Below are 14,291 nucleotides of genomic sequence, written 5' to 3'. Positions count from 1 at the left end.
CACCGCCATGTAAGTTAGGAGGTGGGCATTTGATGGTAAAAATCTACCACTTGTTTTTTCTGCCCCCTTTACCACCAGTGTAAACCAAGTCTTAGGGTAATAATAAAGAGTTGATAGCCAACATATAGTATATATTAGTGCATATTAGTTAATAATTATGAATGTTAATAGTAATATTATATTTTCCTTTATCCAGAGTGAGAAAGCGTCTGATTGAAGAAAGACTTCGTTGGATCAGATCATCATGACAATGCAGAATATTGCCAAGGTTGGAGCTGGTCTCCAAAACTTTGCCAACAACTGCTTTGTCAACTCCGTCTTGCAGTGTCTCACCCACACTGCCCTACTTGCAGATTACCTGCTCACCGGAGAGCATTCTCAGAACTGTAAGCATTGCTCATCGCAACTTTATATCTCTCATAAGGTGTTCGGTATTTGTAGCTCCAAACAGACAACCTGCTGCTGTTCAGCTATTACTATTAATGGTCACTCTGAACTGCTATAGGAGTCCTAATAGTATAATGAGGATAAATGACTGATCAGCAGATGGCTGTCACTTCTAGGCATGTGCAATTTGTTTAGTTCCGAATCCGTTTTTTATCTAATTTTGACAAATTTGTTAATTCCGAAATTTCCAAATTTTCCAATTTCTGAATTTTCGGATTTTTGGATTTCCGAAATTTAAAATGTTGGAGTTTTCGAAATTTCGAATTTTTTCAGTGACCCCGCCCGTATGACGTCACTGTCCTACCATGCACCCGGGTGACCACGCCCCATGACTATATAAATGGTTGCGCACCGCTAATAAAACATTACAGCTGGAGAGCTCGTTGAGTCAACATCGGGACAGGAGAAAGAGGGAAAAAGACGGTGGAGAAGATGGCGGTGAAGACCGGGCCCCCCACTAGTAAAAGAGCTGCAAGAAGATAGTGGAGGGGCTCGGCAGAAAGCACTGGAGAGCACGGAGAAGAGAGTCAGAAGAGACCCCCGGAGTCGGAAAAAGACCCCCGAAGTCGGAAGAGACCCCCGAAGTCAGAAGAAGACCTCCGGAGCTGCCTAATAAATTACTTTAAAAAACATGTGTAGTGTTTTTTTTCTTGACACTTTTCCCCCAGGTGACTGGGTAGGGGTACCATGTACCCCATACTCATTCACATAGGGTGGGGGGCCGGTATCTGGGGGCCCACTTGTTAAAGGGGGCTCCCAGATACCGATAAGCCCCCCGCCCGCAGACCCCGACAACCAACGGCCAGGGTTGTCGGGAAGAGGCCCTGTCCTCATCAACATGGGGACAGGGTGCTTTGGGGTGGGGGGACCGCAGGGCGCCCCCCTGCCCCAAAGCACTCACCCCCCCATGTTGAGGGCATGTGGCCTGGTATGGCTCAGGAGGGGGCGCTTGCTCGTTCCCACCCCTTTTCCTGACCGGCCGGGCTGCGTGCTTGGATAAGGGTCTGGTGTGGATTTTGGGGGGACCCCACGCCGTAGGGGGTTCCCCTTTAAATCCATACCAGACCCAAGGGCCTTGTATGCTCTTGGAGGGGGAACCCATGCCGGTTTTTTATTTAAAATTTGACGTGGAGTTCCCCCTCAAGATCAGCAAAGCACAAGTCGCATGCCAAAGTCGGATCATGCAAAATGGCTTTCCGACTTTGATCCGACTTCAATGATATTCAATGGAGTGAAGTAGGATCAAAATCGGACCAAAGTAGTACAGGGAGCATTTTCAAAGTCGGTCCGACATGTGTCGGACCAGTAAGACGGCTCCCATAGGGAAACATTGATTTTCACACGTCATGCGACATGAGCGCCCAATGTCGGAGCGTTTGTCGGACCAATGTGAACCCAGCCTTAAGGTGAAGAACCCTGAGGGCCAGATCCACAAAAACGGGCGTATATTTAGGCGGGCGTAATGCATCTCATATGCGCTACGCCGCCGTAAATCTGAGTGGCTCCTAGGGTATCCTCAAAGAACTTGCTCCCATATGCGGGCCGCGTAACGTAAATCTGCCGGCGTAAGCCTGCGTAATTCAAAGTAGGCTTGGAGTGGGCGTGTTGTATGGGAATCTGGTATGACCCCACGTAATTGACGCTTTTTACAAACGGCGAATGCGCCGTCTGTGGACATATCCCAGTAAGCATGCGCGAAATCACGTCGCAAATAGTCAATGCTTTCGACGTGAATTTAACTTACGCAAAGCCCTATTCGCGAACGATTTACGCAAACGACGGAAAATTCGGCGCTGTCCCGACGTCCATATGTAACATTGCGTACACCTCATAGAGGCAGGAGTAACGTTACGCCGAAAAAAGCCTTACGTAAACGGCGTAAAAAAATGCGCCGGGCGGACGTACGTTTGAGAATCGGCGTATCTAGCTAATTTGCATACTCTACGCGGAAATCAACGGAAGCGCCACCTAGCGGCCAGCGTAAATATGCACCTAAGATCCGACGGCGTACTAAGACGTAGGTCAGTCGGATTTAGCCCACATTCAGGCGTATCTTGTTTTGTGGATACAAAACAAAGATACGACGGCGCATCGTAGAACTTACGTATCAATAGCTACGCCGCCGTAAGTTCTTTGTGGATCTGGCCCTGAGGGTTTACAACTCCTTTAAAATTCTGTGTGGAACTTGGTGATCTTAAGCACTCAAGAATGCTGGCCACGCAGGTTACAATGTAATTGTATGATCCCCCTTAGATGACAAAGGAGCACAAATAACCCGATTCTGCTTTTCAAACTCATATTTGTATGTTTGTAACTTGTGTCTAATCTTGTTTCTTTTTTCATTTTAGGTCACACAGAAGGATTTTGCATGATGTGTGTGCTGGAGGTACACACAAGCATTGCTTTTGCCGAGTCGGGCCATGTCATCAGCCCCGAATTAGTGACAGACAACCTAACATGTAAGTACTTTGTCTGAAAAACTGTATACCATGAATGCCTAAGCGTTAGTTTTATTACTATGATCCATTTTCACTGATGATTAGGAGAAAGGCAGTGGTCTCCAAACTGCAGCTCGTGAGCTGATGTGGCTCTCTGTTTTGCCTGTATCCAGCCTATCGGGCACCATGCCATCCACTGATACCAATGATGAAGCACCATTCCTCCCACATACACCAATGATGGGACACCATTCCTCCCACATTCACCTATGATGGGACACCATTCCTCCCACATACACCAATGATGGGTCACCTTTCCTCACACAGACACCAATGATGGGGCACCATTCCTCACACAGACACCAATGACGGACACCATTCCTCACACAGACACAAATGATGGGGCACCATTCCTCACACAGACACCAATGATGGGACACCATTCCTCCCACATACACCAATGATGAGGCACCATTCCTCCCACATACACCAATGATGAGGCACCATTCCTCCCACATACACCAATTATGAGGCACCGTTCCTTCCACAGACACCAATTATGGGGCACCATTCCTCCCAAAGACACCAATGATGGGACACCATTCCTCCCACAGACAATAATGATGGGGCGCCATTACTCACACAAATAGCAATGATGAGGTACCATTCCTCCTACGTACATCAATGATGAGTCACCATTCCTCCCATAGACACCAACAATGGGGCATGATTCCTATCTTGAATTCTAACAATATGGCACTATTCCTTCCACTAAAGGCAATGATGGGACACAGTTTGCTTCCACCAACACCACAACGTTTTCTGATCCCACTGGCCACAGTCTGGCCCCTTCATAGCCTAAAGGACAGTAAACTGGCCCTTTCTTCAGAACGTTTGGAGACCCCCTCTCCAAGGAATTGGCAGAACTTAATGCAATGCATGACAAAATGCATATTAACACAATGCAAATAAAAACTTTTTAATGGTTCATAAACGTATCCCTGTTTGCATACCTGTGGGGGGGGGGGGGGGACATCCCCTTGCCAGGCTCCCAAACACTCTTTTCTTCCATTGTACCCGTGGGTCTAATTCTTGTGTAAGTTTTACACTAGACAGTGTTGGAGCTTATACAGGGGCCCGCTCCCTGCCCGTACATGATGGCTTTCTGGCCCTGTGATCGACTGATCAGGCCTGTGCCCAGCATCTTAGAAGGGAATAAAAACAAAAACTTCACCATACTCAGAAGCTCTGGGTATTTCCAGTGGAAAAACAAAGTGGTGGGGGAGAGCAGTGAAAATGGACGATTGAACTATTCTCTTTAAAGCGGTTGTAAACCCTAAATTTGCACTTTTACCTACAGGTAAGCCTATAACAAGGCTTACCTGTAGGTAAAAAGAATATCTCCTAAACCTGTACGGTTTAGGAGATATTCCCCTCGCAATGCGGGCGGCGCATGCGCAGGGGGGATCCACGGCGGAAGATCCGGCAGCCGCCGGACCCTGCCGATTTTAAATCTCCCGCGCGCATGCGCGGGAGTGACGTCATCGCCGCTCCAGCCAATCACAGCGCCGCTCCAGCCAATCACAGCGCTGGAGCGGCGATACCCGGAAGACACGCCGGAGCAAGATGACATCTCGCTCGGCGTGAACCAGGTAAGTGTTGTTCACCTCGTTTTGAGGTAAGTATTTCATAATCAGCTATTATGCGGTGCATACTAGCCGATTATGCATTTTGCCTTGCAGGTAAAAAAAAAAAAAAAAATTATATATGCGGTTTACAACCGCTTTAAGTGTGCATAGTCATATATTATGATGTGATCGATTTATACATATATTTTTGTTTTCTTTTTCCTTTTAGTTATTGCAGAGCATTTTGAGCTTGGACGCCAAGAAGACGCCAATGAATTTCTGACGTTTCTAATCGCTCAGCTGCGGACTTCATCCATCTACGAGTCTGTATTTCGCTCAAGGTAAGTATTATTGTTCTACACAACATTTGGGTTTCGTTTTATTGCTACCTAGAGGGTGCTTGGGCACATCAGGATGGTTGCACATCAGGATATCAACCAAAAATGTCTAACAGCTCTAAGGGCCCTTTCACACGGGGCAGATCGGTAATGATCCGCCCTGTGAACCTCCGCTTGCTCAGCGGGGATCGCTCCGTTGATCCCTGCTGAGCCGGCGGATGACAGGGCGGTCTCCGCACAGGTGTGCAGGGACCGCCCTGTCTTTCTTCTATGGGGGATTGGATGAACACGGACCGTCTGTCCGTGTTCACCCGATCCGATGACGGATGGAAAAATAGGGTTTTCCTCCATCTACAGAACCGGAGGGATGCGGAAGCGGGCGAGATCGGTGTCAGCGGATGTTTATCTGCTGACATCCGCAATCTCAGAGGGAACAATGTATGTCCCTTTTTCATCCGTACACGGATGGATGAAAAAGCGGACATACGGTCCGCCCATGTGAAAGGGCCCTAACAAGCAGGGCCCTCTGATTCCTCCTGTTATGAATTGTATTGTAACTGTACTGTCTGCCCTCATGTTGTAAAGCGCTGCACCAACTTTTGGCGCCATATAAATCCTGTATTATAATAATAACCTGGCACCTAGAGCAGTGTTTCTCAGCCAAGGTTCCATGGAACTCTAGGGTAGGACATCCCCAGTGTCAGGGGACAGTCCCCTGATTGAGGACACTGTCCCCAGGCCAAGTCTGTACCTGGTTTCGTCCCCAGATTGGATTTAATAGGGGGCAGGGGCAATTTCAAAGACAATCAGTGCAGAATTAAAATAAAAAAATTAGAATTACACCCCCCCCACTCCGCCGTGCCTACTACCATAGGGGGGTTATATTTTTCCCATTATCTGTGCCCCTTTCTGATGATCATGTGCTGGTCGGAGCAGAGGGAATATTTCTTCAGTTTCGGGCGCATGCCCATTCAGCTCCACTCGCATGTTCTTCTGCCTTGGCTCAAAACCTGGTCAGCCGCCTGCCTTCCCTGGCGGAGTGATCTTCCTCCGCTCCCCATCCAGTAGTAGCCGGGGCCTGAGGAGTAAGACTTGAGAGGCTGTGAGGTGGGCGGCGGCGGGCAGAGTCGCTGATTGTTGCCATTACTAGTAAAGAAAAAATATGTCCCCAGATTTCATTTTAAAAATCTGGTCACCTTACTCTAGGGTTGCTCCTGAGGTTATTGGGAGCATCCTTTGTGTATGTGCAGCTGCCCCGGCCAAGTCCGGCACTGACATATTTCCTCTAGGTTTGGCCTTGACAGCTTTCTACTGAGTTCAGACCGAAGCCATTCTCATCCACACGTCAATATAATATAACAGCAATGTTTAACTGCATGTATTGTGATTATGTCTGCTTCTAAGAGTTATAGAATCGAATTGACTGTTTTTTGTTTTCTGTTTTTTATCTTTTAGCTTTGACCAAACCAAGGACAGAAACATCGGTCTTATTGACCACATATTTTCCGGCACTCTACAAACACAAGGTAAGTTTGTGCATTACTATATCTCTAAGAATTCAAATTTCATTTTTTGTCTAAATATATGAACGAAGCTAACTAAAAATGTTCTTCTGTTTCTTTTGCAGTGGTTTGTCAGAGTTGTCATTACGCATCCAACAGATTTGAGGAATTCCTGGACATCCCTCTGGAGATAAATGTAAATATCAGATATACATTTTATATTGTTTTATATTAGATTACATTTTATTGTATTATAATTTAGCATTTTTAGATTTCCCTGTACATTGGCAGTCAAGTAACAACTTAGTATAGTTTTATGTATAATAAATAATTTTACTTTTATTTTGCTATTGTTTTTTGTCATTAGTACCGAGAAAGTCCAACCACTTTTCTAGGCAACCATTCATGGGTTAGGCGGTACTAGCAGCCGCCTCCCTTTGCTAGCCTAATCTTTTTCTCTATAACCTTCATGGATGATGGTACTATTTTATTCAATCACTAAATAATATTAATTGAGGCTATACTCATATTTTGGAATTTAGTAACGTCATTGGTCCATGGCACACCTATGAGAGTCCTTCTTCTCCCAGAACCAAACCGGCCATCACACCAAATTGGGCTGGTGGCAACAACAGTGACCCCTGATAGCTACTCCCTGCTTACTTACTATGGGGATACATGGAGTGCCCAGCTGGTTTGTTTGGCAGCAGGGTAGGGAGAGGCTATTTTTTTTAATACTAAATTGGAGGACAACATCTTATATTATAATAAATTATATTCACTCTTCATATAGACAGTCGTTTCATTTTTCAGTAGAAATGAAATGATTGTGAAGCTCAGTTAAGTGAATGTTAAGACAATGTGCAGAGATGGTGACATTCACTGTTTCCTTACATGGGGTAGATGTTACAGTAATGATCATAGGTGTGCGCAGCCTATTGCATTAAGGTGTGCACACCAAAGCTAAAACACACATGCGTGTGTAATATACCATATATGGCAGAGGGAAAGTCAGTAGGACTTTGTCAGCAGGGCAGAGATCAGTGTCCGTAGTTTATCTTTATTTGTATTTTTTTTTTTTACAATTTTATTTTTATTATTATTATTTTTTAACATTATTATTATTATTTTTTTTTTTTTTAGGAGCCCTGTTTGGGGGCTTTGGTGAAATATCAGTGGTCTAAACAGACCCCTGATTTCTAACTTTTGAGACAGAGTAAGGGACTGAGGACAGCGATTCCCCAGTCTCTTTCTCTGCAGCCAGGCAGCAGGGGGAATCTGCATAGTACAGGGTGATTAGGGTGTGCCCAGGCACACCTTACACCCTATGTGCGCACGCCTATGGTAAAGATATTTATCTTTATGTCCTGATCCACACTGTGAACCACCTTTGAATTGGACAGGAATGCACATCGCTTTCCTGTGAAATTCACATGTAATTCAGTGCGGTGCGATTTGAGCCCATTCATTTTGCATGCACTAATTTTGGAAACGCACTGCAACCAGATTGCATGGTACAAAACAACCTTGCAATCTGGTGCAGGCAAATGCACTGCGCTTGGGGTGTCATTAATGTTGCACTGACACCTGCTGCGAATCGCAAGTGCATTGCGTAGTGAAGGAAATGTGCACTGTTTTCGGGTTTCTCGCACTGTGTTCTAGTGAGACCCGGGGCTTAAAGGCTAAGTTCACCTTTGGAAGATGTTATATGTCCCACTCCTATTTAGGGTGAACACATAACATGTTCCAGCATCTGCACCCCCTCCCCCAATCCCCCCTTCCCTGTGACAGCTGGCAGGGGATCTTCTCCCTGCACTCACTGACACAATGTAAAAATAGCACGGCCATGCAGAGTTCCATCCACACGACCACATTATTCATTCACAGAGTCCTGTAAATGAATGAACTACAAGTACTGCCAGCCACCTCTACCGATGGCTTGTAGTTCTTAATGGGCTGTGAGGGGGCTGGTGAGCGCTCCCATAGGTCATTAATTCTTCCTGCAATTCAGTAACTGCCTGCCCATATCGGAGGTACAGGCAGACAGTCTACTGACAGTCGCAGGATCCTGGCATTGCACCCGCTATCTGCTTATCACGGGTGCAATGCTCTTTAGGCTCCGGTGTAAAAAAAAAAGAAAATGCATATTGGAAAAAGGTGTGCATTTATTATCTTTATTTCCTTAAAGATGAACTTATCCAAAAGTTGCCAAATGTCAGGGATTGTCATGTTCATTGACCAGATACCCTCTTTTTTATGAAAAACAATGTGTTTTTATCACATATTACAAATATGAATAATGTTTTTTTTTTCCTTTTCTTTTTTGTTTAGTCCTCAAAAACGATTTTGGAATCTCTGAAGAACTTCACCAGAACAGAGAGACTGGAAGGAGACAACGCATACCGATGCAATGGGTAAGACTCTCTCTGATTATTCAGACTTATACATTACATATATACTACTCCAGTCCTGCTAATGACAGGCAGCATCTGAGCAGAACTTTTAATAAAAGACTAATAAACCCGAGAACTATGCTTACATTTACATTTCTTGTTTCCTTAGGTGTTACCAGTTAGTGTCGGCTGAAATGAGGAGTACGATCGACAACACTCCGAACGTCCTGATCCTGACTCTGAAGAGGTTCAACGCATTCAGTGGACGAAAGCTGAGCAAGGTAAGTCTTGATTAAATTATGGAATTCATGTTGTAAGGTCCCTTGTTGTTTTTATATTTGGATGCATTAAAAATATATATTTTTTGTCTTACAGGATATCAAATACCCCGAGACCTTTGACATCGCTCCTTATACCTTGAGGCCTGATGACCATATCAACTACAATCTGTATGCTGTGATTGTGCACAGAGGACACTTTTCCACAGAAGGACATTATTATGCCTACGTAAAGGTAAGTAAGGTACCCCAAATTCCTCCCAATATTATAAAAAAAGATGATTCATTTGTGGTGTGTTTGGTAATCTTATTATCTGTTTTTCAGGCTGGTGACGATCGGTTGTATAAGATGAACGACAGTGAGGTAACCCCATGCAGCATCAGCAATGTCCTACAACAACAGGCCTATCTGCTTTTCTACAAAAAGTAAGTCCTTTCACCTATCCAAGCCTCAAGCACATTTTTTTTTACTTTAATGTTACCATAACAATTTCTCTTTTTTTATCCATTTCAGAGCACAAACTGAGCCTTGCCCACCAAAAACAGCCGAAAGCACCTCCGAAGCACCTAAAGCTTTGGAAGTGGAAGAAAAAGCAAAGGAACAACCTTTGAAGGACAATGAGAGAGCCATTGTGCCAATACAATCTCTCATCAGGGGCACAACAGATGCATCTGTTTGTGCCACTCAACAGGTTGATGGTCTACCGGATCCCCTGGGACCTGATAATCATCTACCTGTGGAAACAGAAGAGAAGTGTCTCCCAAACATAGAGACTGTACAGGAGGAGGAGAAGAAAGTCAAGAAGAACCGTCTATATAAATTGTTCTGCATAACGTCCTCCACAAATGATCAGAGGGATGAGAAGAAAAAGAAAAATAAGAAAAAGTGCTGGCTTCTTAGATTGCTGAGCCCAAAGTCATCCACCAATGATAACAGCAAAGAGAACAAGGAAGAGAAGAAGGGCTGGCTTCGTAAACTAGCCAGACGAAATTAATCAACAAATGACAAGGAGGAGAAAAAGAAGAGCTAGCTTCAGAAGTTGGCCATCCTGAAGTCACCCATAAAGAACGGTGACACATATAATAAGACAATGCCCAGCGGGCTGTGAAACAGACACTCGCCAGTCTCTGGATCTAGTGCCGTGCTTACTCGAGCCGTTGTTTTCACTGGTCTTTGGGACCGGGGACTGAAGACCAGTGAAAAAAAAAATGGCTCAAGTGAGCACAGCTCTAGATCCTGAGACGGGCGAGTGCCTCTTTATTACAAGTCAGCAGCTACAAAAAGTACAGGAGAAGGAAAAGAAAGTCAAGAAGAACTGTCTATACAAATTGTTCTGCATAACGTCCTCCACAAATGATCAGAGGGATGAGAAAAAGAAGAAAAAGTGCTGGCTTCTTAGATTGGTGAGCCCAAAGTCATCCACCAATAATAACAGCAAAGAGAACAAGGAAGAGCAGAATTGCTGGCTTCGTAAACTAGCCAGACGAAATTGATCAACAAATGACAAGGAGGAGAAGAAAAAGAAGAAGAACCGGCTTCAGAAGTTGGCCATCCTGAAGTCACCCACAAAGAACGGTGACACAGATAAGAAGACAATGCGCAGTGTGGCATGCACATATCTGGCTGTGAAACAGACACTCGCCAGTCTCCGGATCTAGCGCTGTGCTCACTTGAGTCATTTTTTTTCCACTGGTCTTTGGGACCGGGGACTGAAGACCAGTGGAAAAAAAACGGCTCAAGTGAGCACAGCTCTAGATCCTGAGATTGGTCGAGAGTCTCTTTATTACAAGTCTGCAGCTACAAAGACTTTTATTTTTAGAAATATGACTGGAGCTCTTCTTTAAACACTTTACTGAGTTCTTTCTCAGTCCAGTACTGTCCCATGTGCAGCAGTGCTGTTCCTCCCTTTTTCCCATTCCTTTGGGGGGGGCTGGAGGGTGCACATAGCCCAGCCATGGAGCGCACCATGTACCAGTGCAAATTTTTGTCTTAACTACTTTTCAATGGGAGAGGGTCTTAAAAGTGGTTTCCTCTTTTCACAAATGACACTTTTTTTTGGTGGGGGGAGTGGGTACCTAGTTTTGCCTCGGAGATCCGAGTGCAAATTCTCTGCCCCCCTTCTTCATCACAGGTCCAAGAAGACTGTGAGACCACTCACAATGTGCAGCGGGTAGCGGGCTGTGAAACAGACACTCGCCAGTCTCTAGATCTAGCGATGTGCTTACTTGAGCCGTTTTTGTTTCACTGGTCTTCGGGACCGGGGACTGAAGACCAGTGAAAAAAAGCAAACAGCTCTAATGAGCACATCTGTAGATCCTGAGCCTGGCGAGTGTCTGTTTATTACAAGTCAGCAGCTACAAAAACTTTCATTTTTAGAAATATGATTGTGAAACACTTACCTGAGCTTTTTCTCAATCCAGTGCTGTCCCATGTGCAGCAGTGCTGCTCCTCCCTTCCTGCATTCCTTTGGGGGGAGGAATGAAGGGAGGGGGACGCACACAGCCCAGCCATGGAGCGCACCTGTATGAGTGCCTCCTCATTGCAGCCAGCTTGCTGAGGGGTCACTTGGAGATGAAGCGGAGCCGTGCTGCATGTGTCTACTCGCTCAGGAGTATGACACTTTTTCTCTTTTTTTGGTGGGGGGAGCGGGTACCTAGTTTTGCCTAGGAGATCCGAGTGCAAGTTCTCTGCCCCCTCCTTCATCGCAGATCCCAGAAGACGGCGGGACCACTCATAATGTACAGCGCGACACGGCACACACATGCGCAGTGGGCTGTGAAACAGACACTTGCCAGTCTCCGGATCTAGCGCTGTGCTCACTTGAGCCGTTTCATTTTTTTCACTGGTCTTCAGGACGGGGGACCGAAGACCAGTGAAAAAAACGGCTCAAGTGAGCACAGCTCTAGAGCTTGAGATTGGCGAGAGTCTGTTTTATTACAAGTCTGAGTTATTTCTCAATCCAGTGCTGTCCCATGTGCAGCAGTGATGTTCCTCCCTTTTTCCCATTCCTTTGGGGGGGTGGACTCTGCACATAGCCCAGCCATGGAGCGCACCATGTACCAGTGCAAATTTTTGTCTTAACTACTGTTCATCGGGAGAGGGTCTTAAAAGTGCTTTTCACAAATTATACTGTTTTTTCGGTGGGTGGAGCGGGTACCTAGTTTTGCCTCGGAGATCCGAGTGCAAGTTCTCTGCCCCCTTCTTCATCACAGGTCCCAGAAGACTGTGGGACCACTCACAATGCGCAGCGGGTAGCGGGCTGTGAAACAGACACTCTCCAGTCTCCGGATCTAACGCTGTGTTCACTTGAGCTGTTTTTTTTTTCCACTGGTCTTGTGGACCGGGGACCAAAGACCAGTGAAAAAAAAATGGCTTGTGTGAGCCCAGCTCTAGATCCTGAGACTGGCGAGAGTCTCTTTATTACAAGTCAGCAGCTACAAAAACTTTCATTTTTAGAAATATGACTGGAGCTCTTCTTTAAACACTTATCTGAGTTCTTTCTCAAACCAGTGCTGTCCCATGTGCAGCAGTGCTGCTCCTCCCTTCCTGCACTCCTTTGGGGGAAGGAATGAAGGAAGGGGGAAGCACACAGCCCAGCCATGGAGCGCACCTGTATGAGTGTCTCCTCATTGCAGCCAGCTTGCTGAGGGGTCACTTGGAGAAGAAGCGGAGCTGTGCTGCATGTGTCTATGGATGCAGACAGGCTGGCTCAGGAGTGTGATCTCACAAGTGCTGCTTGTCACATGATGTAATTCCAACATTGTCCAGCGTGTGTGGGTTTTCTCTGGGTGCTCCGGTTTCCTCCCATAGATAGATTCTCTTGCTATCAGCTTTTGGGCAGCACAGTGGCTTAGTGGCTAACATATATGCCTTGCAGAACTGGGGTCCTTGGTTTAAATATCAACAAGGATGCTACCTGCATGGAGTTTGTATGTCCTCCCTGTGCTTGCGTGGGTTTTCTCCGGGTTCTCCGATTTTCCTCCCACAGATGGATTCTCTTGCCATCAACTTTTGGGCAGCACAGTCGCTTAGTGGCTAACACTTATGCCTTGCAGCACTGGTGTCCTTGGTTTAAATATCAACAAGGATGCTATCTGCATGGAGTTTGTATGTCCTCCCTGTGCTTGCGTGGGTTTTCTCCGGGTCCTCTGGTTTCCTCCCACACTCTAAAGACATGCCAATTGGCCCTAGTATGCATGCATATAGGAAGTCCCTTAGCTCAGTGATTTTCAGATTATGATACGCATGTTTCTTATAAAGCCAATGTTTTCCACGTACCTCCTGCTCCCTATAGCTGCCAAACTTGTGGCAGTTCAGAATAACAGTAATTTGCTCATGTAATCAAACCAGTGCTCACCCAAGGGAGCTGACTGACAATGGCACTCTCAGTCTCACCCATCGCCATGTCATTTTATGGAAACATGCATCCGATAGTAAATGTCTCACTGCCATGCAGATAAAAAAAATAACAAAGTTTAAAATGCATTGGCATTCTTCAAAGTGGCAGGAATTATTTAGCTTCTGAATAAAACAATTAGAGCACTGGTGGTGACCAATCTGCAGAGGGTTGATTCCAATTTGTTGGTATTCACTTGGTCAAACCCCTTTAACACCTCATAAGTTATCTATATACATATTTGTAAAGGATTTAGATTCTAACACTACGCTGTCTTATTTGCCCCATTTGGGCATTATAGCCACTGAAGAATGCTATAAGTAAATTTGCATTTTGTAGAGTAGAGTAGGGACTGGCCAGAGAGGGATTACTTTGACGCAGTTGGCCAGCTTAAGCATGCATTGCAATGTATGTGAACCAAAAATCCCTGTTTTTATGCAAAGTTATATGTGTATAGTAGTGTGTAGAGGGTCGATTCAGGTTTTTTGGTATTTATGTGGCCATGAACGCTTTTTGGTATTCATGTGGCCAGAGTCCCCCTAGCGCGACGCTTAGGATAGTGCTGGAAGGGCAGATGCTCAGAGCGGCAGAGAGAAGTGAGCGATCAGCCTTAGAACCGGACGGAAACAGATAAAGCATCGAAAATCTCGCCGTGCGGGCACGCGCAATCTCGGTGACCGTGCCCGCGGGACTCGCAAACTCAATGTTTGCCGGCGGCCCGCAATCGTGTCACTGAGCTGCAGAACAGGGGGATGCCTGTGTAAACAAGGCATTTCCCTGTTCTGTCTTGTGACAGGACACTGATCTTCTGCTACCTGTCATCGGGAGCAGTGATCAGTGTCGTGTCACAAGCCCAGCCCAGCCCCCACA

The 14,291-nt window shown here is 45.8% G+C and overlaps 1 protein-coding gene across 1 annotated transcript; it reads left to right on the top strand.

Annotated features, from left to right (window-relative positions):
* Positions 1–244: 244 nt before the first annotated feature.
* Positions 245–10,019, top strand: LOC120930366 (ubiquitin carboxyl-terminal hydrolase 17-like protein 6). Its single transcript, XM_040341563.1, has 9 exons — positions 245–386; positions 4,743–4,854; positions 6,307–6,377; positions 6,479–6,549; positions 8,685–8,767; positions 8,916–9,027; positions 9,122–9,259; positions 9,350–9,450; positions 9,539–10,019. Exons 1-9 carry the CDS (start codon positions 245–247, stop codon positions 10,017–10,019), a joined length of 1,311 nt encoding a protein of 436 aa, XP_040197497.1.
* The last annotated feature ends 4,272 nt before the right edge of the window (positions 10,020–14,291 follow it).

The sequence above is a fragment of the Rana temporaria genome, chromosome 3 (assembly GCF_905171775.1).
Source record: "Rana temporaria chromosome 3, aRanTem1.1, whole genome shotgun sequence".
Classification (NCBI taxonomy): Eukaryota; Metazoa; Chordata; class Amphibia; order Anura; family Ranidae; genus Rana; species Rana temporaria.
This window is presented reverse-complemented; position numbering and strand designations above follow the sequence as displayed.